Source organism: Pituophis catenifer, unplaced genomic scaffold (genome assembly GCF_029215685.1).
Source record: "Pituophis catenifer annectens isolate HBS135680 unplaced genomic scaffold, rPitCat1.0.hap2 SCAF_1, whole genome shotgun sequence".
NCBI lineage: Eukaryota > Metazoa > Chordata > Lepidosauria > Squamata > Colubridae > Pituophis > Pituophis catenifer.
The window spans coordinates 266,762,158-266,787,627 of NW_027256881.1; the positions used below are offsets into that span (position 1 = coordinate 266,762,158).

The 25,470-nt window shown below is 35.1% G+C and overlaps 1 protein-coding gene across 6 annotated transcripts in view; it reads right to left on the bottom strand.

Moving 5' to 3' along the window:
- Positions 1–25,470, bottom strand: part of SHANK2 (SH3 and multiple ankyrin repeat domains 2) — a 364,128-nt gene that overhangs the window by 171,224 nt on the left and 167,434 nt on the right. For 2 of the 6 annotated variants that reach the window (XM_070935385.1, XM_070935371.1), the window contains exon 1: positions 7,449–8,031. The exons of the other annotated variants lie outside the window; for them this stretch is intronic. In XM_070935385.1, coding sequence (XP_070791486.1) covers positions 7,449–7,515 — 67 coding nt within the window. In that variant the 5' untranslated portion in view covers positions 7,516–8,031. Of the gene's footprint in view, positions 1–7,448; positions 8,032–25,470 lie in introns of those variants that run through there. 6 annotated transcript variants of the gene reach the window in all.

The window sequence follows — 25,470 nt, forward strand, 5'->3', positions numbered from 1 at the left end:
GATACTCTTTATGACCCATAGTGTCATAAATAAAAGACACTAAATTAAAGACTTAATACTTCTTGTCTCTACATGTTTAAGGAAGGATATATTTTTCTCAGCTTTTATGATTCATTAAAGCAGTTGATGCTCATTTATAAATTACAAGCATATAATAGAAATGCATCATTACCATCATCCTTAGCTGAAATCTAATATCATACAAATGAGAGAAACTGAAAAAGGTTTTAAAGATATTTTGTGGGAATTAAAGTACATAAAGTCCAGGCATTAAAGACTTGTAAAAAAAAATAGTCTGGACTCAAATACATATATTAATTTAGGGCATTTTAAAGCCCTAAATTTGTTGGGGCTGATGAAAAAAACAATTAGAAAAACATGGAACTCTATTCTTGTATACGATAATGGCAGCAAGACTTTTATATCATGGAAATATATAATAATACCCTCAATGGAACAATGGTTGGTAAAGTTGATGGAGTTGGCTGATAACAAAATTGATAACCTTTATTAAATATTAATGCTAATTGGAAACCCTTTTGGACTTTTTCTGTGAAACAGAAAAAAAAACTGAAATTTTATATATATATGTAAATTTGATTATCGATAATACTAAGAAACTATTTAAAAACAGATGTTATGCTGTTACTGTAGAGTAAGAGTTTAAGGTAAGTTTCATGTATAAATCATTCCTTTTTTGTATTTCTATTTTTCTTTATTTTTTTGCATACTGCTCTCTCTTTATTCTTTTTTCTCTTTCTTGATCACTAGGTTTTTTTTTCTTTTCATTATAAAATTTAATAAATGTATTTTTAAAAATTGAACTATTTAGAATCAGTTGAAATAAGGCATTCTAAAAAGATGCATCTATGCGTAGGTTCCATCATTGTGAGCAAGAGAGAAAACCCCCAAGTCAGGCTTTTGGAAGGGAGGAGTGGGGAGAGTTCTTGAAAACACTTGCCAAGGTAATTCTGAACTGATTGTAGTGGAGTTTGCCATGAGTTGTTATAATGCAAAGAAAACATTAAGTCTAATTTTTCAGGTGAATATTAAAAAAAAAAATCCAGCATATTCGCTCTGACAGTGCCTGTAAACTCCAAAATTATAGATTCTTTAGAAAAGTCAGCTGTAGGGACAAATTGGTTTCTATAGGTATGTTCTCAGAGTTCTATTATTGTACTGAAAGTGGGTGGGAGGAAATGCAAAATGTGCAAGTGACAAGCTTTATACCATGTCAGCTATCAAAAAGTTTGCAAAGCAAAATTGTATTGCAATAATTTATACATCTAAGTGCATTTACAGGAAATATAAATTACTGGGAGAAACAAGATAATCCAATGGGCAAGGTAATAATATATATTGTTTAGGATCATTATACAGTGGGAGATTTTTTTATTCAATAGAGAGAAAAATATATAATCTCTCCCTAGTAAAAAGAGGACCCAATGAGAAAAGGTACATAAATTTACTTATATCCCATATACTAATCCATGAATAGTTATCAGGTTTTGGCCTGAGACCTTAAAGAAACAGAAGAACTGAACACATCTTTAAAAAAAAAAAACAAATACAGAAATATCACACATTTTATAAAGTGAATGTAATCCTGTCCACCAGAATGTAAATCAGATAAATAATAATAGCTTCTCTCTTAACAGGCTGTAAAAAGAACACTATTTAATACTGCAACCTAAAGACGCGCCTTTTATCGTGTCAGGTAGTGATTATAGAAGTTGGAGTTCAACCCATTTGAAAAGCTGGAATGTTCTTATTAAAACAATCTACAACCAAGACTGAGACACACTTTTCTTCAGTATACCTTCCCCCTTTCTTAGCAGCAATTTGGACATTTTTTAAACCATGTTGAGATTCAAAACACAATGCTTCATGCAGAGGATCACAACTGAGTGTCTGTAGAGGGTTCACAACATTTTTTTAAAAAGCTCATTTCTTGTTAATCACACATTGAGGTCAGTCAATTAACAATTCCAGAAAAATGGTGTTTGTGGAAAATCAGCATCAAAAATAGTCAAATCTGTATAATTTTATGGAAACATTTAAGAAAACAGGAACACTTTGGATTGTTTGCTTTTTTGTTTCTACTCTTAAGCTGTAGTTTATTTTAGCAGCTATACATTCGTCACCAAGGAAACTATTGTGGGCTATGTTTGATTAGATATGTTGCCAGATTTATAGGCAACATTTAGTGGTTTGCAAATATTGAATTTATAAATTACAAAAGTATAACAACTACAAAATCAATAGTTGTTGGCCTTATATCATGATCTTTATTATTATTATTTTTGTTTCCATGGGTGTCGTAAATATTTGGGGGTGGGGTGGGGAAATGAACAGGATAAATTCAGGGAGTAATTATATTATACACAGATTAATTACAGATAGAACTGTAAGAATATATGTATGTGTGCGCGTGCATATGCACACACACAATTGTGAGAGTAACATTTGTTAAGAACATAGAAAAACCAATTAATTAAAATGATTAATTAACAACCCACGACAGATGGACAAGGGCTAGAATACCAATCTGTAATGGAGATCAGGGTGGATAAAAATCAATGACTTTTTTAAAAAAATCAAAAAAATCAGATTTTTTTTATTTAAATTGGATTTTTTTGATTTTTATTGAATTTATTTTTAAAAAAACTTTTGGGGTAAAAATCTATTGTAAGATAGTTTTCTATTTAAGATACATAAATAATTTAGTTTATTCAGCATGAAATGGAGCTTAGTTATGTAGCATGAAGCTGTATATTCTGCAACACTGGGACTATCGGTGAGTCAACAGTGGGTCAAAGGAGTAGCAGAGATGACAGTTGCTCTTTAAAAATTATGATTTAAATCGAGTTGATTTAAATCATGATTTAAATTGTGATTTAAATCTCCACCCTGATGGAGATATAGGAATTGTTAGTTAATTTTAATTGTTCTTTCTATGTAAAACATGGGGCAATATTTAAAATTAAGTTTTTTCTATGGCTATAGAAACATCCTGATTTATGTAGAAAAAACCCTGGCTGAAACAATAATGCATATATAGACCTACGAAAAAAGAACAGAATATATACGTGTGTGTGTGTGTGTATGTGTGTGTGTGCGCGTGTAGGTCTTTGGTTATTCAGGTTTTCTCCCGCATAAAATTTCATTTCATTTCATTTTCATTTTATTTGATTTATATACCGCCCTACTCCCGAAGGACTCAGGGCGGTGAACAGCCACAAGATAAAACACATAAATACAAAATTTAAAAGCAAAGTAAAACCAAATTAAACAATTTGGCCCAAGACAGATTTAAAACACCCCAATAATTTAAAACAGATTAAAATTTACATTTTAAAAAGGGGAAAAAAGGAAAAAGATTAGAAATTTGGAAGTGTCTTGGCGACATTTCAACAAAGTCTCATTCGTCATCTTCAGGTTGGTGTTTTCGGCTTCATGCTTCTAGGAGCAATGTGTGAGCGGAGCTGTTTCTTCCTTTTAACTGCCAGTGGGGGTGTGAACTGATTGGGTGGGAGCTTGGCTGTGTTCTGATTGGATGGGGGGTTGGCTGTGCTCTGATTGGCTGGGGGAGTGTTCTGTTTGGGTGGGGGCTTGGTTGTGCTCGGGTTAGTCTGAGTTGCAGGGGGATTTGAGCTGCTGAGCTGCGTTGCTGTTGTTTGGCTTCACGTTCGTGGTCATGCCACATTTTCATGATGGGTGTCAGTTTGCTTCATGTATGGATTGGAGGGTTTTAAAGTGACTAATGATGCAGCTGTGGTCTGGCTTCTGGTTTGTGGTCGTGCCTCATCATCGGTGTGGTTTGAGTTTGCTTTTTGTGCCTCATCATCGGTGTGGTTTGAGTTTGCTTTTTGTGTGGATGTGTGGTGGTGACATCCTGTGTGGTTTTCATGAGTGTGGGTCTGGTATCATTCTTTGTGTTAGGGACTGTTTGTCAATAAGGGCGGGTTTCCAAATGGCTGGTAGGCGGGAGGTATATTTTTTTTTTATATTTCACTAATCTACTTTCATTTCTAACTTTCATATTTATTCCCTAACCATTGATAAAATAGTTCCCATATACTATAATATTCAGTTTGTTCCTTTTCTTTAATTGCAAGTGTTAACCTATTCATTTCTGCACATTCTAATATTTTCCTAATCACATTCTCATCTGTAGAAATCTCTTCGCTTTTCCAGTTTTGTGCAAATACAATCCTAGCTGCTGTTATTACATGAATAAGGCAAAAAATACTGGATAAAAATACATACATGGTTGGAGAAGATGAGACAACAACATATTGATTTGACACCTGAACTATTCTTGTTGGGGATTTTATCAGAAACTTATAGTAAAGAGATTGTTTAGACCTGGTTCATATATGAACAAATCCATCTATTCTCTGTATATGTGTATCATCAAACAAAGAAAGGCATACTGGAACCAAATATGCATACACAATAAATTTGCAAACTATGATTGGTAGAACCAATTCTCTCTACCACATGTTGTCACTTTATTTCATTTGGGGCAGATATGGCAGATGCATGAGATGAAGAAAAGGAAGGAAAGATCGTATTGCTCACTACAAGCCAGAAATTATTATGTTGGTACTATACATTCTAGAGCTATGTATGCTCTAGAACGCTCTAAAACATGTTCAGAAGCAATGCTTCCAAAAACACAAGAGCACAATTGTAGAACTTCTTTAAAACAGTTGTGTCTTTTTTCCCAGATCACATTTGCCTGAAACCAACGTGTTTTTGAGAGGTGCTGCACTCATTGTCCAAAGCATTCTAAACTACCTTTTTAAGAACCATAATATATACTCTCTCTTGTAAATATTATGCCAAGAGGACAGAGAAGGGACTTCCTTTGGAAAGCACCTACTGCTCTTTGTATTTTTAACCTGAAATTCAACTTGATGAATATCAGCATGCAGTTTGATATAGACATATCAGATGTGATTTTGGATATTTATAGAGAAAAGTGTTGCTAATTTGTAGAAAATTTGCCTTCTGTAAAAGTAGTTACTTAATGTTACTGATAACCTCAACATTAATTGTATTTTCCTGTAATCCCCATATTAAAACTCTGAAGCAAAAAAATAAGGCCCATGTTAATATTGTAAATAGCTATCATTTCACTATCATCTATCCTTTAATTTTATATTCAATATACCCAATGTTATTCGAATATGACACTGGTATTGATATTCAAAAGAATAATGCCCTCTGTTGGATATTAAAATGAATGAAGCTTATAAATTCAAAATTAAGTCTTTATATATTTTCCATATTCATATCATGGTCACTTAGATAAGTAACCAACTGATGCTTACATACTATCTTCAACATAATTATGTTTCAAACTGAATGTTTCAATTAATTTATTTATTATGCTATTTAATTTATTATTGATTAATTAATTAATTTCAAGTGAGCTCATGCCAGCATTTGCTTTAAGCTTTTTAAACATTGCAAAATGGCACAGTGTGAGCAAGGGCAATAATTAAAATATCAAAGAAAAACAGACTATGGATTAGACTTCTTTATTCAAAGCTATTATTATATTCACATTTCTCACAGTTAATGTTTGTAACAATTACAACCATCTAATTAGGATATCAGGAACTGAAATACTGAAATTCTAACACAACTCTCAAACTTTTACATTATCGGAATCCTAGACTTCCAACTTCATAACCCCCACTAAATTGAAATCAAATATTAATTTAGAATACTTTCAAACTATAATGAAATTAGTTATTACACTTCACTGATTGTACTTAATTAATCTTCTAAAAATGAACTTCTGGTTGGGCTCTTATCACTCCTAATGTCCTAAATTGATTTACTGTGCATGAATCAATAACTACTGGACAGGTAGCTGTTGTCTCTTCTCACGCTATTCTCAAACCAAATAAAGATTCCAAATCTACAAATTGCTAAGTGCAAGTGCAAAGAGTAATGCAAAGTGACAATCAAACACTTCCAATTTTCAGTTTCTGGGACAGTATAGGAAGCTAGTGCTTGGAGGAAGGGATGAAAAGACTATCTGGACTTTATAAACTACAATAGTACCTACTGCAAAATTTAAAATAAAATTGTTAGTTATTGAGTCAAAACAATAATGAAAAGCAGAAAAATAATAAACTTTCAATAATATTTAATGAATATTTCAAATGGATTTTTTAAAATCAGACTAGCACAACCCAGAGTATGTAAGTATACCTTCCACAAATCCACCATTCTAATTAGAATCCACTAAATAGATATCCTAGCTTTTAAAGTTTTAAAAGGGCTGCACAGCTATAGAGTTACCGCAACAGCAATCATTCACTGAATTTAAACTTAATGCTAATGTATAGATAATCTGACCTACACCTATTTAGAGAGGGGTTCAGATTATTTATAAATTAATAGAAGTATTATTGAACTTATCCCTAAGTGAGTGTTTATAAAGCTGAAACCTTATTTTTCCAATACTTTAAAGTATATGTTGGATACCTTACAAAAGATTTAAACTTCTGGCTCAGTATCTATTTCCAAAACCCTCTACTGTCTAAAAAATACTGTTAAGAAAATACTACTAATAATAATAAAATAGAGAAAGAAACAATTCATGGGAAAATTAAGAAACAACTGAAAAGCATTTAGAAATAATAACCAGCAAGTTTACCTGATAAATCCAACAGAAATAAAACAAAAGAAAAATGAATAATTACATTTATTCATTAATGGGTGTATGGACTACAACCTCATTCAAAATTATAATATCAAAGGAATTTATAGGCAATGTACTAAAACTGAGAAGAGGGCAAGAATCAACTGCATGAAAATATTATAAGGCAAATTCAGGCTGAGTATTAGAAAGACTTTCCTAATTTTTAAGGACTGTTAAGCAATGGAACAATCTGTCTATCACACTGGTAGACTCTCTTTTGTTGGAGTTTTCAAACTGGGAGTAGATAGCCTTCTGTTCCTAATGAACTAATAGGTTCTTGCACTGAGCAGGGGGATTAGAGTAGACCTTCAAACACATATATTCTATGATTATATTGAAATGATTAGCAATCTCCTACAAAACTGAGCATAAAAATGAAGAAGTCCTCCATTTTAAGCAAGTAAACATACCCTGACAACAAAGAAATTCACCCACTTCCTATTTTCTACAATAGTACTTTATGCTGGAAGTGATTAAACCTATCACATACATCAGTATTTTGAGAACTCTCTAAAGCTAATGAGTGAGTTTTCCCAATAGATATGTATGTTGGAAGAGAAATGTCATTTAATAATTTAAACATAAGCAGAAGAGGATAGGGTACAAAAGTATTCTTACAATTTGTTTTCAGAGCAACTCTCACATTTAGCCACTGTTATTCATACTGACAACACTACACACATGCAAGTATACACACTCAGAAGTTTTCAAAGTTAGACAATACCTCCAAAATGAACTTTCTTCTTGAATCTTGGATTTTCAGTCATAATTTCTAACTTGGATGTAACCATCTCAGATGCATTTGTTGTATATTTCCACCATCACAAACACACAAAACATAGTCCCCAGTTTTCAAATTGAGCTGTTTCTCATTACTAATGTGAAATCTCTTTCAATAAGAAGCAAAAAGAAAAAAGAAACAGCCATTCAAATCTTTAAATCCATTATATTGAAGGGTTGTGAGAAGAACTTTGTGAGAGCAAGACATCAGTGTAAATCAAGAAATCAGTTATATGCAAGTTAAAGGTTCAGTAATATAGTCGGTATCCTTCCATTTCACACTGTACCATCACATTTCCCCGAGTCTTTTAGTAAAGGTTTCCATGGAAATGCATCAGTCACTAAAGTAAGTAAGTGCGGGTGAAGGACGCCTGAAAACCTAGAGCAGTTACGCATGCCATTAGAGAGGAAAAAGAATGATTCAACCCAGCTGTACTGTGTTACTAATAGCTATCGTTTCTACATTTTAGTGTTCAACGCTAAACAAAATCTGCTCTACCAGCAATGAAAGCCCACTCGGCTTGCCCTGTCTCTAACACGCCCATAATAAAAATAACCTTGATGAGTGCATGCTAGAAGTTAAAGCATTTCAAATGCAAATTCTCTCTCCTCCCACAAATGCCAAGCATGTTTGGTTTGTCATGGCTTTAATACTGTATGTTAATTTCCTCTTTTAAAGCATGACTATATTGTCTGTCCACTAGTACTGTAGGACAAGAAAAGTATTGGCTTCTTTGATTTATGTTAAAGAGAGCTAAACCCTGAAATTAAGCATAACATTTTAGACCTAAGATTAGCTAGTTCAGCATAATCACTTGTGACTGTATATCAGAATAATTTATTTATGGATTCTTGCCAATCAAATGTTATTTCACAGGTCTGACTAGCAGCTATCTTTAAAAAAAAAAAAAACTCTAGAGTAAGTACAAGAGATTAAATCCAGATTGGAAGTGTTGTGTGTCGGATGGGAAGCTTGTAATTCTGTCCCTTTCTGCCGAAATCCTCATCTAACTAGCTTTCTGTTCCAGACATCTGATTTTTTTTGTTTTTTTGTTTTACAGAAACACCGAGCAATAATTCAGATCAAGTCAGACTGGTGAAAAAAACAACAACAACAACTAATTATAACATTTTTCTGAATCTTATACAGGTAGTCCTTGATTTACAACCATTTGTTTAATGACCTTTCAAAGTTACAATGGCATAATGACCAGTTCTCACACTTATGACCATTGCAGTATTCCCTGTAGTCACATGATCAAAGTTTGAGTGCTTGGCAAGCAGCATGTATTTATGATGGTTGCAGCTTCCCAGGGTTTGTCATCTGCAACATTCCTAGGGAGCTCCTGATAAGCAAAGTCAATGGAGGGAAACCCAATTTACTTAATGTTCACATTATTCACTTAACAATCATGGCAAAAGGTTGTAAAATGGGATGTGACTTACTTATCAATTACCTTGCTTAGCAGTGGAATTTTTGGACTCAATTTTGGTCGTACATTAAGGACTAGCTGTCAAGAATTTTGAAAAGTATCAATTGCATACCTACTCACATAAAGCCCACTATAATTCAAAAAGAAGCTCAACCTTTATATACTCTTAAAGCAGGGATGGGCAACTGTGGCCCTTTTACAACCTGTGGACTTCAACTCCCAGAATTCCTGAGACAGCCAAGCTGTCTCAGGAATTCTGGGAGTTGAAGTCCACAGGTTGTAAAAGGGCCACAGTTGCCCACCCCTGTCTTAAAGTGTTCTTCTGCTGAGGCCTTAAAAACAGCTGAGTCAGATCTGGATTATATTTAATAAGAGAATACATATATTTGATCAAAACAGATTTCCTCAGTCGATACAGAAGGTATGTTTTCATTATAATATGGGTAATATTTTTGTGACACAACTTAAAATGAAACTTGTGCCAAGTCATAAATGTCAAAACTTTAATAGCAGAAGGGTAGCAGACATGGCGCTAGAGAATTAACATATGCTAAAATGCTTTAAGAGAAGCCAGCATAATGTTCATGGCCAAAATTAAAAGCAATAATTTTCACAATTGTTTCCAGGGAGTATTTTAAATCATTCTAAATGGCTAACTATAAAATAAAATTATCTGTATAGTGTAACTGGTGGAAACATAAATTGCTATGGAATTAAGAGTGAGGTCAGCTAAATCTGAGGAGAGTGGCACTTTAAAGTTCAGCAAATCTGTCTATATAAGAGACAACATGTAATCCTCAATTTACAACCATTTTTTTTTAACAATAGCTCAAAATTATGGCGGCCTTGGCAAAGGTAGCTTACTGATTGCTAGGTTTCAAATCAATTCTATATGACAGACAACTGTTATAACCTGTTCCAAATTACAGAGTGACAAAGCAGCAATTCAACCAAGGGAATATTCCAGCCATTGTGCAGGAGGTCAAGTAAAATGCAGGTGTTGTACAGAAGACAATAAAGCCCAGTAAGCCATACAGACAACAATGTATGAGTTGGCACAAATAGACAACACAACTTTCTACATGGGCAGAGGTCACAGAAGTAAGTAAGACACAATGTCATCCGTTCCTGGCTTACAAAATGTTACTGGCTGGGAGGGCAGATATGCCTTTAGACTCTTCCAAAACTGTTTCCAAAAGTAATTTAAGTGTTTCAGAAGTTGCTGACAGGTCAGGTCCAAATGGAGAAAATCAACAGATGTTTTAACTGAATATACTGCCATTGGGTACTTAAGTCAAACCAAAACTTTTTAGCAATCCAACTATTTTCAAGAAATAATAAGCAATAGGTTTATCTTGAATATTAATACCACCTTATGTCTCATTTAAAAAAAAAAAATCCTGCAATTTTAAAATCAGGATTACCCCAAAGTATAAATTTTTCACGTGATCCTCAAATATTTGAAGGTATCTTGTATCCATTAACACTGGAAAAATATCACTAAATTTTGCTTTAAATAAGAGCCAAATCTTTAAAAGATATCAGACAAATGATATATGTTATTGCCTTATTCTACTGTGCCAAAAGGAGTCAGAAGTCAGTGCTTTTCTTTTTTTTATCCCGCTTTATCTTACGCTTTTTCCTCTTTCCCTTTTCCTCCCCTTTTTTGTTTTTCATTTTTCATTTTTGTATTTTATATTTTGATAAACTAATAAAATATAAAATGGACTTATTCCCGTTTACTGAATAACCTGTTAATTTAACAGACTGTTGTCCAAAAGATTAGAAAAAGGAAATTGTTAATTAACAATAAAACCCAAAGTATTTTATATATGTAATAATTTGTGTTCAACTCCTACTTGTTACTAAAAGCTACTTGTTCATAAAAGGGATTATGTGACTGCCTAATAAAAAACCCTATGGTTCCAAAACCAAAATTAAATATAAGAGAAGATAAAGGACACTGATAACAATTTATGAAAAGTATCTTAATGAATGAAAAAAAAATTTTTTTACTAACTAGCAAAGGAATTAATATATTACACTTTAATGCAGCTAACAAAAGCAGAAAGAAAATCATTATTAAAAAAAAAAAGTTCAAGAATTTAACCGGCACCATATCAAATTCTCTCCCCTATAAGGTCCCTATTGTCAATTCAAGTTTTTCTATTTATAATTCTAAAATATCAATTAACATTCTAAAGCTGCTAAAGTTAGTAGAGCTTCTCTTATTTTGTTAATCATATGGATTGTTATTAGTTTTATTGTCTGATGACTACCAGAAACTAATATATAAACTAATAAACATAATACGGTCAAATGCCTGAACTTTTCATGATTAATAGGAAAACATGGGAAGATGTCAAAATGTCAGGACAGTGAAATTTTGTTTTCCTTTTTCACTTTCCAAAGCTACATGGTTCTCATCTGGTCAGTACACTGAAAAAATACTTCGTTAAAAGCCTGAGATACAATTGTACCACCTAAAAACCATATACCTTAATCATCTTGTTAGATAGCATCCAGTCATAATATAACAACCAGCTTTAACATATTGTTAAATTGTTCCACCTTATAATATAATCTTGATATCATTTCATAATTCACTACTTTCAACATAATCATATGTACATTTTTTTTCATTCTATTAAAACATCCACATTAAAATGAACCAGAACAAGTAGAGCATGACACGCTCTCAAGAAGCCTTTATTAGCCTGAATAAAAAGGAAAAACTTCCATCACAGCTGAACTCAAACTGAATATAAGCAAAAATTCTGAGTCTTTTCTTTGAGAATTGCCTCAAGCTAACATACAGATTTTATATAATGCAGATGAACAATATCTCAGCTCAAGATAATTAGACAAATTAAGAAACTCATAGAAGTGGTTTTAAAACCTTTCTCCTTCATGAGGATCTTGAAACTGCAAGAGAGAAAAGGCAACAATAATACCACTCAACGAAGAAATAAAGGATATTTCACTTGCAGAAATGAACTAGTTTAAATAGATGTTGCTGCTTCAAACAAGATCTCATTAGATAATAGCCTATAATGGAATCCAAGTGCAGGTTCTATGATTTCTTAACAACGCTTATTTTATTCATTGAGGTCCATCCAGTGACCAATATCCTTTCACAAACATCAATCACAGTCCTGTTCAGCAAATATCAATTACAAGGATGCTTCAAGCAGTTTCTATTATTTTTATTTTCAATAACCACAATAGTTAAAAAAGAAAACCATTCATTCTACCTGCTGCCCTGCTTATAAGATGCAATAAAACTGCAAACAGAAACATTTTAAGTAACAGCAAGATAGCCTTATAAAGTCTCCAAAGGTCTTTCTTCAAACTTAGGCGTTTGAGTCAATGTTCAGGAAAAGGGATTTATTAGATACAAAATCAATAGCAATCCATAGTATCAAATTAGGTGATGATGGATCCCTTGAACGATAAAGCAACAATGACTGCCTTAGAGAATAGCATTCCTCCAGAATAATACAGTACAGTCTTTCTCTTGAGATAGAATCTTTCTGGCCTTACCATTGTCTTATCATGTCACTAATGTGTAAATTAAACAAATTGATAACTATTAAATGTTTCTTAATTTCTATTGTCTCTAGTTGTATCTGCTTCCTTCCTTGCACTGCGAAGTTGCATTTGGAGCAAGACAAGTGTGCGTGCTGCTATGCCACAATTTCAATATACTTGTTTACCCATTTCAGCTAATCAGCTTTGGATTTTAAGAGTAATGCTTGGACAAGATGCAATAGAATCAAATGCTAACAATTGCAGTCTAAAAATAAAATAGAAAAAAACCCTACAAGCATCCATGGCAGGGTCCTGGAGGCACATCCCCAGCCCCTATGCATCACCTAGATAGTTTCAGATGTTATAGCTCTTCATGTATGGTTGAGTTGCATGACAACAGGAAGATACATGCACTAGTATGAGACAGCACACCCTTTAGCTTCTGTCCTTATCTGTATTGTTCTAAGAGCATTCTGATAGAAGCATCGGGGACACATATGGATTGTACTTTTCTGCTCCTGGGGGAAAATAGAGGGTCTAACACTAATTCATGATGCCATTAGTGATATATAGAAATAATCTAACTCCCACAAGGACCATTAAATTCAAAGTGGGCTGCTCCATGGCATATAGATCATTATATCAATAGAAAGATTTACCAGGGCTAGTGAAAAAACGTACAGACATTCATTCAATGTAAAGCATTCAGTGTACATTCAAAGAGTTAATCTTCTATTCCTAGACTTTAGTGGGTAATGAAAAAAACATCAAAACTTGAGATAAAATGTAATATTACTACTAGAAGATCTGCCACATAACAAGAGATCCATTACTAATGTAATGTTTGAATATAGAGTTCAATACTCTAGTATAGTGACTTTACTTTCCTAAAATTTCAGATTTAGACATTATTATTGTATATAAAACATTATAGTTCTAATCTGGCAACCTCTATAAACTTCACTATAAAATATAATGAATATAGGCAATTGGCAACACTGCCCAATATAAAAATCAAAACATGGCAACTCCGTGCAGACCAATAGAAGCAATGCATTTTCTATGCCAATTGCTGACTTTGACCTTTAGCAGCCATAGTAACATCTATCTTTGACTCTGTGCTAACTAAAATATATTAAAAATAAAATTTGTACCAAACTTGGCTTCAGTTTTTTTCATCTTCTTAAATATCAGCAGTAATCTTTTTTTTAAAAGTACCCTATGCAGAAGACAGGGACTCAAAGTAAACTGCCAGAATGAAAAAAGGGAAAGGAAACAAGACACATTTTCTCTTCCTGACACATGATTACATGATAGGATCACTTCCTTGCCTATCTAAATGATGCTATGAGATTCATTCCTAAAATTGACCAGTGATCTGCAGGTCATAGACAAGGGTTCATACTACGTATGCATCACTGGAAAAGGAAATGGTAACCCACTCTAGTATTTTGTCAAGAAAGTCATATAAATATATACACAAGAAGAGCAGTATCAATGCTACTTGGAATTAAGTTCCTATCCCCTTATTGGATCATATCTAATAAAGTACTGGAGAAGAACTGTGAAGGACATAAGAACTGCCTTAAGAGACAGTAGCGTTGCGACTTCCGGTTTCTTTGTCTTCGGCGACGGCGGTGCCTTTTGAAGCTCCGCCAGCCCCGCCGCCTGTAGAGCCGCTTCGAGACGAAGAAGCGGCTCGAAAACTTCTAAATCCCTAGGATTGAAGAAGGAGAGATCGCAGGGCACAGGTCGAGCCCCTGTAGCCCCCCAGGGAAGTTTTCTGGGGAGAGAACAGGCGTGGCTCCCTTCCAACCTGCTGTAACTCCGGGCGACGTGGGACGTTTCTGCCTTTGCAGAACAAGCCGGCTGCAGGAAACTTAAAGTGAAAGAACCAGCTTTAATTAACAACGAAACTACCTGAATCCTGAAACTTGGAAACGCAAGTATCAGCGCTTTGTTGATTTTTCAATTTGAGAAAATGCGATTGAGTGAAAGTGCTTTGAAAAAACATGGCGCTTAACTTCAGAGTTAACGAGCCAGCGAGTGTGGATTGGTGAAGTTATTCTGCTCTGTTACAAAGTTTCCAAGTTGCTACAAAGTTGCTTTGCTTGTGATAAGAGAAACAATTGGAAAATTTCTCCCTTTCAATATTTGACTTTGCTTTATTTTAACTTCTATTTGATCAAATCTGGGGGACTTTTTTAGAAGTCTTTGTGCAGGAGGGAAAGGAAAAGGAACTTCCCTTTTTACAAAAACTAGATCACGTGGCAGGATGGCTTCAAAGAAGCAGGAAGGGAAGGCAATAGGGGGGGGATCCCCCACACACAAACATGAAACGCAACTTCCTCCTGCTCAACAGTTACAGACTCAGAAAAAAGAATTTGATATGGGGGATTTAAAAGAATTTATTTCTAAAACTTTGGATGATAAATTTCAAAAATCTCAACAGGAGATAGATGACAAACTTCAAAAATCACATCAGGGGATAGATGACAAACTTCAAAAATCACACCAAGAATTTATGCAGGAAATTAATGAAGTTAAAGATATGGTGAAACAGAATCAAAACAAGGTGACCAAAAAAATATCAGAAGTGGCATCTGGCCTGGCAGAATTTATTGGGAAAGTTGATTTTAAAGTTGAAGAACTTAAATCAGAAGTTAATGTTAAGATGAAAGACAATGATTATAAAATTGCTGATGTTGACAATAAAATGCAGAGAGTTGAAGACAAGATTGTTATGATACAATTTAGGGCAATGGAGTTCGCTATACGGCTTCGGGGAATTCGAGAGGAGGAAAGACAGGATTTGAAACAAGTTTGTTCTGAGGCCCTGGCCAAGATTCTACAAGTTAATCCTGATGTGGTTTTTCATAAAATAGACAAAATTTACAGAGTGAACTCTTGGGTGGCCAGACAAAGACAACTACCTAGAGATGTGGTCATATATTTTACAGAAAGAGAAATAAGAAACGATATCCTGCAAAAATCTTTTTACACTTCTGTCCAAGTGGGGGGCTCACAAATTGGAATTTATAAAGAATTGCCTCCTAAAATGTTGAAAGCTAGAAAAGAATTTGGCTTTCTTGTTAAGGAATTGCAAAATTTACAGATACCCTTCCGGTGGGACGCACCAGTAGGGATAATTTTCAGATACAAGGGAGAAAGATACCGTTTGAATACCGTGGAGAAGGCACAACACTTTTATACTACTATTCTTAAGGAAAGAACACCATCTCCACGTACATCTACAGTTTTGGAGATTAAAGAGAGTGAAGAGAAGCAACCTCAACGAGAATTGCAAGAACAGTCCAAGCAGGAATTAGAAGGAGTGCAAGGTGCAGAAGGAGGTTTTCTGGATGAGCCCTTGCTGGAATCTTCCCCAATTTTGGACGCGGTTCGGATGACTGAATTTAAGGATCAACGTATAACCAGAGCTCAATCTAAGTTACTTAAACAAAAGCAACAACAACAACAGGAAAGACAAGACAAGGAGGCAGTTAAGAGTACTGCACAAGAGACTGGAGCTATGGGAGGAGCGAAATCGAAGCTTTCGGATGACCTTCAAGTATTTTGCTCCATGCTCCGAAAAGAGGCTGATGACTTTTAAGTGTTTATCTTGGAATGTTAATGGGTTGAATTCAGCACAGAAAAGGAAGAAATTATTTACATATTTGAAACAATTTAATAATGATATAATTTGTTTACAAGAAACGCATATCACAACTCAAGATCAAAAATATTTGATAAACTCCAAACTAGGAACACATTTTATATCCTCAACTTCGCAAAAAAAGAATGGTGTGGTTATTTATGTAAATAAAAAATTAACAGCTAAAGTTATAGAAACAGATGAAGATGGTAGGTTCGTAGCAATTGAATTGCTTACGGCAAAGGGCCAAATTCTTTTGATTGGAATTTATGCTCCCAATCAACAACAGGACTATTTTTACAAGATGTTACACACTAAAATACTGCAATGGGATTATAGATCTATTTTAATTATGGGAGACTGGAATGGAGTAATTGATTCTAAATTAGATAAAAAGAGTTTGGCAAAGTCTAGAATCAGATTACCACAGACTTTTTTTGATATGAAAGAAGATATGGAACTAAAAGATGTTTGGAGAATACATAATCCAAAAGAACTGGACTACACTTTCTTTTCTGATAGACACAGATCCTTCTCTAGGATTGACTTTATCTTGTTGTCAGATGATTTACTTGTTAAGACAAAAAGAACAAAGATTTTTCCAAGAACTTTGACTGACCATAGCCCAGTATGGATAGAAATTGAGATGGATAAGGTTGAGAGACGTTCCTGGAGATTAAATGAGAACTTGTTTAGATATGAAAAAAATACAACAGAACTTAAAAAGCATTTGAAAGAATTTTTTGAAATAAATCTGAATAAAGGTACCCCAATTGAAATTGTCTGGGACGCAAGTAAAGCTTATATGAGAGGGGTACTTATTTACATGAACTCTAAACATAGACTGTTTCGACAAAAGAAAAGATCTGAATTGGAAATAGAAATAAAGAATAAAGAACAGTTACTTATTAAAAATCCAACAGACGAAAGAATAAGCAGTGCTATAAAACTTTTGAAAGACCAATTTCAAATGCTTATGGCGGAACAAGTTGCAACAAACTTACAATATGCGAAGCATAATACATTTTGTAACGCTAATAAACCGGGCAGATGGTTGGCTTACACATTGAGGAAAAAACAAAGTATACGGATTATAGATAGTATTGATATTGGAGGGAAAGAAATTTTTCAACAAAAATTAATTAAGGAAGCTTTTGTGGACTATTATACCAAATTATATGCCAAGGAGGAGGTGCAGAACGGACTTATAGAAAAATACTTAAACGATAAAAGAGTTACAAAAATTACTGATCAACAAAAGGAAAGAATGAATTATCCTATAACAGAGGAGGAGATAATAGTAGCAATTAAACAGTTAAAAACAGCCAAAGCTCCTGGTACGGATGGTTTAACTGCAGTGTATTACAAAACCTTGCAAGCTGAAATGGTGGAACAACTTAGAGATTTATTTTGCAATATTCAACAAGGGGGTAAAATACCCCCATCATGGACAACAGCTTACATATCTTTGATACCAAAAGAACAAGTCGGTCCTAAAAAACCAGAGAATTATAGACCAATATCTCTTTTGAATACAGATTATAAAATCTATGCGAAAGTATTAGCCAACAGGTTGATGCCAGTAATCCAAAAGGTGATTCATGAGGACCAAGCGGGATTTATCGAGGGCAGACACATGAAGGACAATGTAAGGCAAGTAATAGATTTATTGGAATATCTTGAGAAGAATAAAAAGATTCCTGCAGTGCTGGTCTTTTTGGATGCAGAGAAGGCCTTTGATAGAGTGGATTGGAATTTTCTACTAAAGACTTTAAAAAGGATGGATTTTGGGGATCAATTTATACAGGCGATTTCAGCAATTTACCAAGAGCAAAAGGCACAGATCATCATTAATGGAAGTTTGACAACAGAGTTTAAAATTGAAAAAGGAACAAGACAGGGATGTCCGCGAAGATTTCAGCATATTTAAAAGACTGTTCACAAGAGACTTATGAGTGGGAATGGAAAAGGTGGATAGAATATGTTCAGAACAAATATCAAACTAGAAAGTATCAAATAGCTTTTATTTGAAAATAATATACTAGAAATTTTTTTAATGTAATGAGATAAAGAGAAACATTATATAGGGGAGGGAGGGGTTTAAGTCTATATATAAGTGTTATATTAGGGTTCTTTATGAGTATGAGTATATTATAGGGAAGTCTGGGGGGAGGGGAGGGTTAGGGAGGGTTAGGGAGGTTGGGAAGTTTGGGGGGGGAGGTGGGGGGGGGGGAAAGGGGTGAAAATGTAATTGTAAAACTTTTGCAATAAAAAAAAAAGAGAGACAGTAGCGTTGCTCCCAAGACAACAGATAATAGAGGTCTGAGTCAACAATGTAACATGAGCAAGCATCTCAGACAAGGCCTTCTTTAGCTCTCACAAAAACAAAGGGAGGGAAGCTGGAAGTACATTCATATTTGCAAGATGCAAGATTTTGTTACTAAAGTTTTACATAAATGTAGTACAGTCCTACATTATATTGATTTCGTGGTCTGATCTATCTTGAAGGGTTAACAAGAGCAGAGGGCAAGTGTTAGAAACACACAAGTGTTAGAAACACTGGTGATGATGATGAGGCAAGGTAGAAACATTGATGATAAGACTGGATTAAAACTGAAAGGATGAATATCCATACACTGAGCCATTCAGAGAAAAGCCAGGATTGCTACACAAAATGTCAGAACTATGAACAGATATTGTGAGCACCTGCCAACATGGGTCATGTCTACGATAAAACTATCCCATCCACCCCCAATTTCTAGAACTACAGAAATTTTAGAGAAGTTTAACACTTTCCAAGCTAGTAGGAAAACTGGAGAGACCAGGCTGGGAAAGAGCATTTCCCCCACTACTCTGAATTCTAGCTTGGAACCCTAGGAGAAAGGAAAGTCCAGGTAAAAAAGAAACAGAGGGTCTTTGCTTCAGGACTCTTTTTTTAGAGAAATAAATATGTGCTGTCATTAAGCGGTAACTGTATTATCACATTGTCCTGCAATTCAACAAAATAGGCAAAACTATAAAATCCGAAACTATCTGGTTGATGCACAAGGGGTGGGGATGCTCATCCACAAACCTACTATGAACGTTATTCCTAGTTTTTTAAAAAAAATTAGGATCTATTTTTAGACTGCAGTTTTCAGCATTTAGAGAAATAAAGAACACACTCTATCAAGAAATGTGCTGCTATTATTTATTTATGCATACCACTTTATTCAATTTATATGGCTGCCTATCTTACATAAGCAATTTTAGGCGGTGAACCCAGTTAAAAATATCTGCATAATAATACAAAATAAGAACAAAAAATAAGAATACGCAAAAGGAATGAAACAAAAAAGTGACACCCAAGAATGATAATCTACAATAATGGATAATATCTCAACTAATATCTTGACACTCATGCTTTGGAGAACAGCCATGTCTTTCGGGTCTTCTGAAAGGCTGGCTGTGTTGGGGCCAACCTATTCTCAGAGGAAATGGTGGCTCAGATGATAGTCACAGTGACAGGAAAGAAATGCCTTGTTGCTGCTTGCTTTTTTCCTGCAAATGTTTCATTACCAAACTAGGTAACATCATTAGTCCTTTAACATGTTGCTTTGACGCTGAAATCTTGGTAATATTGGGAGGGTGCAATGACTCAGTGGTTAAAGATGCTGAGCTTGATCATGTGGGTTTGAGACCACATGACCATGGAATGGGTCCCTTCATTAAGAAATGGAGATGCGCACCATTCCTGTTCTGCCCCAGCTACGGACCCCAAAGAACACAGCACACACAAAGTTTGTACAAAACTTAATTTACTAAAATAACTCAGTCTGTTTCAAAACAAAGGCTGTTAATAAACTTTCTTAACAGCCTACAAGACACCAAAGATAAAGTAATCACAATCTTACTAAGTTTGGCAGAAAGCCCAGAAGCAATTTGCAGAGAATCCAGAGGTGAAGTAGAGTGAACTAAAGTTGTTCCCTACAAATTGTTTCACTTGGCATTCCTCCTTAAATAGGCTAAGGGAGTGGCCAATTAGCTCCAAGCCTCTCAAGGAGACCTCCTCCTGAGGAGCCACTCCTGCTTTTTGGCAGTTCTGTGCGCCCATGTATCAAGAAGAGGCTCCTCCTCTTGGTCCTCTTCACTTAAAGGAGCTTCTGGAGGTTCTGAAGGCCCTGGGTGAATCCCTGCCTCTGGCACCACATCTTCTCCAGCCTCCCCGTCTGACTTGAGTGCCAGCTGCACAGGCTGCTGGCGCAGCACCACACCAGCCTCCTCGCTGTCAGAATCAGCTACAATCCGCACAGGCTGCTGATGGGCCACAACAACTCCCCAGAGTCAGACTTAATTGGAAAGAGCAAACCTTTACCTTTACCTTGGTAATGAAGCACTCACAAAAAGAAAAACTAAGTTCAGAAAACACCAAGATTCAATCTGCCTTTTCTGATATAAATCTCCACAGTTTTTTAAATGATGGTTTCTTTTTTTAAAAAAAGTCCCAGTAGCCTGATAAATGCATAATATACCGTATTTTTTGGAGTATAAGACGCACCAGACTATAAGACGCACCTATCTTTTTTGGCGAGGAAAACAAGAAAAAGAAATCTGCCTCTGCCTCCCAGCAATTTTGCCTCATTGCAGCAAACAGCAAACAACCTGCTTTACTTTCATTTTCGTTTTCAGCATAGCTTAATTAGCACAAGGAAAAAAAACCTGCTCCAGCAATTTACCTCTTTGCAACAAGCAGCAGAGACTCTCGCAAAACAGCCGAGAGTAAAACAGCTGAGAATCGGGAGTCCGATCCAATCAACTTGTGCTATTTAGTCTGTGCTGAAGCTGAAAGGAGGTGTTTCTTCTGGCTGTTTGCTGCAAGGAGGTAACTGCTGGGAGGCAGAGGCCAAAGGGTGGGGGCCAGTGGGTGAGTGGGCGGGGCTACATTCAGTGTATAAGACACACCTAAATTTTCACCCCTTTTGGGGGGGGGAAAGGTGCATCTTATACTCCAAAAAATATGGGTAAGCTGTAAATCAGGCTTTATAAAATAAAATGAGATCGCAAACAAACCATAGAATTATTAGCACAATGTACAGTACAAGCTCAATCTATTCAGCAATAATACTTTCAGTGCTCTTAGCCACTTGATCTTTTTGCTATTAATATAACAAAACTATGTTCTGATGAATGCCAGATCTGTTGTAAAATAAGAAGCCGAGAAATTCAGTGACACTTTTTTGAATGTGGATATGAGGCAGAAATGGTATATTAAGCTTGTTTCTGATTTCTGAATGTTTAGTTATAACAGAAAAAGAGGCATGAACCAGGGGTGAAATGCTCCCGGTTCAGACTGGATCGCCTGATCCGATAGCAATGGTGGCGGGTGGTTCGGAGAACTGGTAGCAAAAATCCCTGGCCTCCCCCCATGCCCAGCTGTGCCGCGCGATCATCAGAGGCTTTTTTTTTTACTTTTAAAAGCATTTCTTCTACAACCTCTTTGGCTGAAAAACAATGCTTTTAAAAGGCTCTGACGATCACAGCTGAGTTGCCTGATTATCAGAGGCTTTTAAAAGCATTTTTTTACAACCTCTTCGGCTGAAGACATTGTAGAAGAAATGCTTTTAAAAGATTTTAAAAAGCCTCTGACGATCCCAACTGAGCAGCACGATCATCAGAGGCTTTTTTTACTTTTAAAAATAAAAAAAAAAGATTGCGCGCCACAGCTGATCACCCCCCCTTCACGTGCTGTTCTACTTACCGCATGCCTCCTTTTGGTGTGCACTGCGTGTGCGCACTTCACAATTGGTGCATGGTAGTAAACCGGTTCAGATTTCACCACTGGCATGAACCAATCTTTGGTGACTTCTAGAATATTACTGCTAGTCAACGGCACATGCATTCAATTGCTCATTTTTCATACTAGCAACCTACTACATTTTGCTTCATTTATATTTTCTGAAGCTTTAGTAACAGTTTCCACCTTAGGGATATTGGAATTATAATCACATCATTGTTTTGAAAATCCAGTTCATTAACAATGTGGGCGAATCCACCACTTTTTATTTCAGGATAGATAAATTGCTTTCATTTGGATACTTATCTTCCAACTATGAGAATATGCTTGGCTTTATTTCAGTTTTGGACTATACATCATTAGCCCAAAATCTGTACACATTTGGTGCACATTTCCCATCATGCATTGTTTTTGTACCATGTGTGTGTATTTTCAAATATATTGTCCTCATATAAAGAAATTTCACACTTTTGAGATATCTAATTTTGGCATTGCAAACAATATCTGAAAATCCATGAAAAATGTGGTTTTAATTTAGAGATTTATGAGATGTCTTCGGGATAAATATGTCACATAACATATTCTTAATTCTTTTGTAGTATAGAAAATGTCCAGGTATGTTCCATTTTTGCAGTTGAACAAGATAAAAAATAGGGTTCTAAAGCACACATCTGAGTAGGAAATTACTTTCCATTCTCCAATCTTTGTTTTCCATTAGAAAATGAGAAAATAGGCTTTTATTAAAAGAATTGAAAAAGCACTCCCATCTCTGAGGAACTCCAAAGAGTTAGATTAACCCCTGACTTTTCTGAGATTTCAGGGATGGTGTCTAAATTTTGTAATTTTGAAAGCTTTTCTTGTTAATGAAACCATTATAGACTACTGTAGAAAGGTTATACAAGATTTGGTGAAAGAATAATAGCTCAAATGGACTTCCTGAATATGAACAGAGTGGAATTTAAAATGGTAGGTGGCAACATACCTAATATGCCTGCCTCCTATTTTCTCTGCAACAAGATGAATTTTTCTCCTTACACCCTAGATCAGTGATGACTAATCTTTTCCAGACCAAGTGGACAAAGTGTGCATGCGCACGCGTGCCCAAACCCTCAAAATGCAATGCACGTGTGGCCCCCGCATGCCCCCCGCCCCCCTCACATGCGCACCAGAGACCCGATGACTAGCTGGCTATTGGGAGGCGCGCACACATGTGCGACGGAACTGAACTGGGGCGACGGCTCATGTGCCCACAGAGAGGATGCTGCATGACACCTGTGGCATATGTGCCATAGATTCGCCATCACAGGCCTAGATAATACTTGAAGATAAAAGCTCCATACCATTTCAGGCCTCCACTTTCATTCATCATAGAGACAGTGGTTCATTAATTGAGATATTTCACTAAAGGGCAGAAAAACTGATTCTTTGGCATGGAAACATAGCAAGATTTTTCTGGATTTGGACCCATAGATAGTTAATAAATGTACATTTTAATAGGGCATATTTAGCAGCAAAACAAAATGATCATAATTTATATATCTATATTCTAAATCCTTTTGTTTATCCATGGATTCTGATATCTGACCATGAGCTTTGGACAGATTTAAACCAAAAAGATCCCATTTTATTTTCATCTACCATTTTTATATTAAAAAAAATTATATGGGTAGCTTGGTATAGAGTGCCTATAAAATGGATTCAGCATGTTTTTCTACATATAATTTTTATGTTGATATCAGTAATTCTCTAGAATATTCAAGACTTTAGATGGCCTTAAAAGAGATATTATTTTATACAAATTGGGTAGTTTAAAACCATGTTTTCTAAAGCAAGAATCTCAGACTCACGGTTGAAAAGGGTTCTTTAAAAAAATCTAGGAAACACTTAAATGAAATGGTAGTTTCAGATTACTTGGGGAAGGGGGAGTAACCCTGATTAATAAGTCGTCTATGAGCAATAAGAAATAAGTGATTCAGAAGATATTCTTCTAATATTAGTAATTAGGGGTTGTAATTGTAATATAGAATATATTAACTACTAAGGTCCAACTAAAGGTCAGCCAGATGTTTTACTCCAACATTTTGCTTATCTTCCTAGTTGGTTGATCAGATAATTATGGCTGGAGCTTTGGATCCTTCAGTTGATCACAATTCAGTTTCATGTCAATTGCGCTCATATTAACTGACAAAGCTATAAGCCTAGCCTTTAATGTAATACATATATTTAGCTTCTGAATCCATATCACTATGAATATGAATGTGTGTGTATACACACAGAGACACACACACATACTGCATGGAAATCTTTAACAAGTGCATTTGAGGTTGGTTCATTTATGCTATATGGAAAGAGAAAAGAAAAAAAAATCAAAATATGAACATTTAGGAAATAAACTTAAGGAATTTTGTAAATAGTTATATGAAATCTTCTTTGCTGTGACTATGTAATGCTTTTATTTGTGTCTGCTAAAAAAGGCTTAACCATACTTCATACCTCATACCTAAGAGCCGTGGTGGCACAGTGGTTAGAATGCAGCACTGCAGGATATTTCTGCTGACTACCAGGTGACTGCAATTTGGCAAATCGAATCTCACCAGGCTCAAGGTTAACTCAGCCTTCCATCCTTCTGAGGTGGGTAAAATGAGGACCCAGATTGTGTGGGCAATATGCTGACTGTAAACCACTTAGAGAGGGCTGTAAAAGTACTGTGAAGCAGTATATAAGTCTAAGTGCTATTGCTATTGCTATTATATCTGGATAGATAAAGCAAAATTAGGAGCAAGGGAAAATAGGAATTCCAGAACATCTGACTGCACTTATGCAAGACCTGTAAATAGGTCAGGAATCTACAAATTGGACATGTAGAAAGAGATTGGTCCAAACTGAAGAAGACTCTACATCCACCTCTTGTTTATTCAACATATATGCTAAGTACTGAATTGGAAGAAGGATGGTTTTAAAAGTGACAATTTGGTCTTTACTAATGACACTGTTCTGATAGCTAAATGGTTTTAAAGCTCTTGTAATGAAAGTGAAGTATACTGAAAAAAATGGGACTAAAATTAAATATAAAGAGGACAAAAGTAATGACAACAAGTACTGCAGCTATCCTTAGAACTGACTGTGAAAATACTGAAGTGAATAGCTTTTACTTTTTTAAATCAATCAACTACCAACAATAAAAGAACCAGCAATCAAGAAATGTGCTGAAAACTAGCACTTGCTGAAGTAGCAATGAAGGCCTCAGAAAAGATATTCAGATCCCAAAACATATCTGTATCTTCTGAGATCAGTATTGTGTAGGCAATGATTGTCCCTATGATGCCTTATGAAATGAAACATTTGAAGAAGTGGGATAGAAAGAATACTGCTGCGTTTGAACTTTGGCATGGGAAAAAAACTCCCATGAATACCATGGATACTCCAGAAAATAAATAAATGGATCTTACATAGAACAAATCAACCCAGAATTCTCTTTTAAGGCTCAAACTTTGATATTTTGGATATATTATATGAATATATTATATGAAGTCCTAGCTCTCTAAAGAAATCTATAATGGTTGCAAAGGTGGAA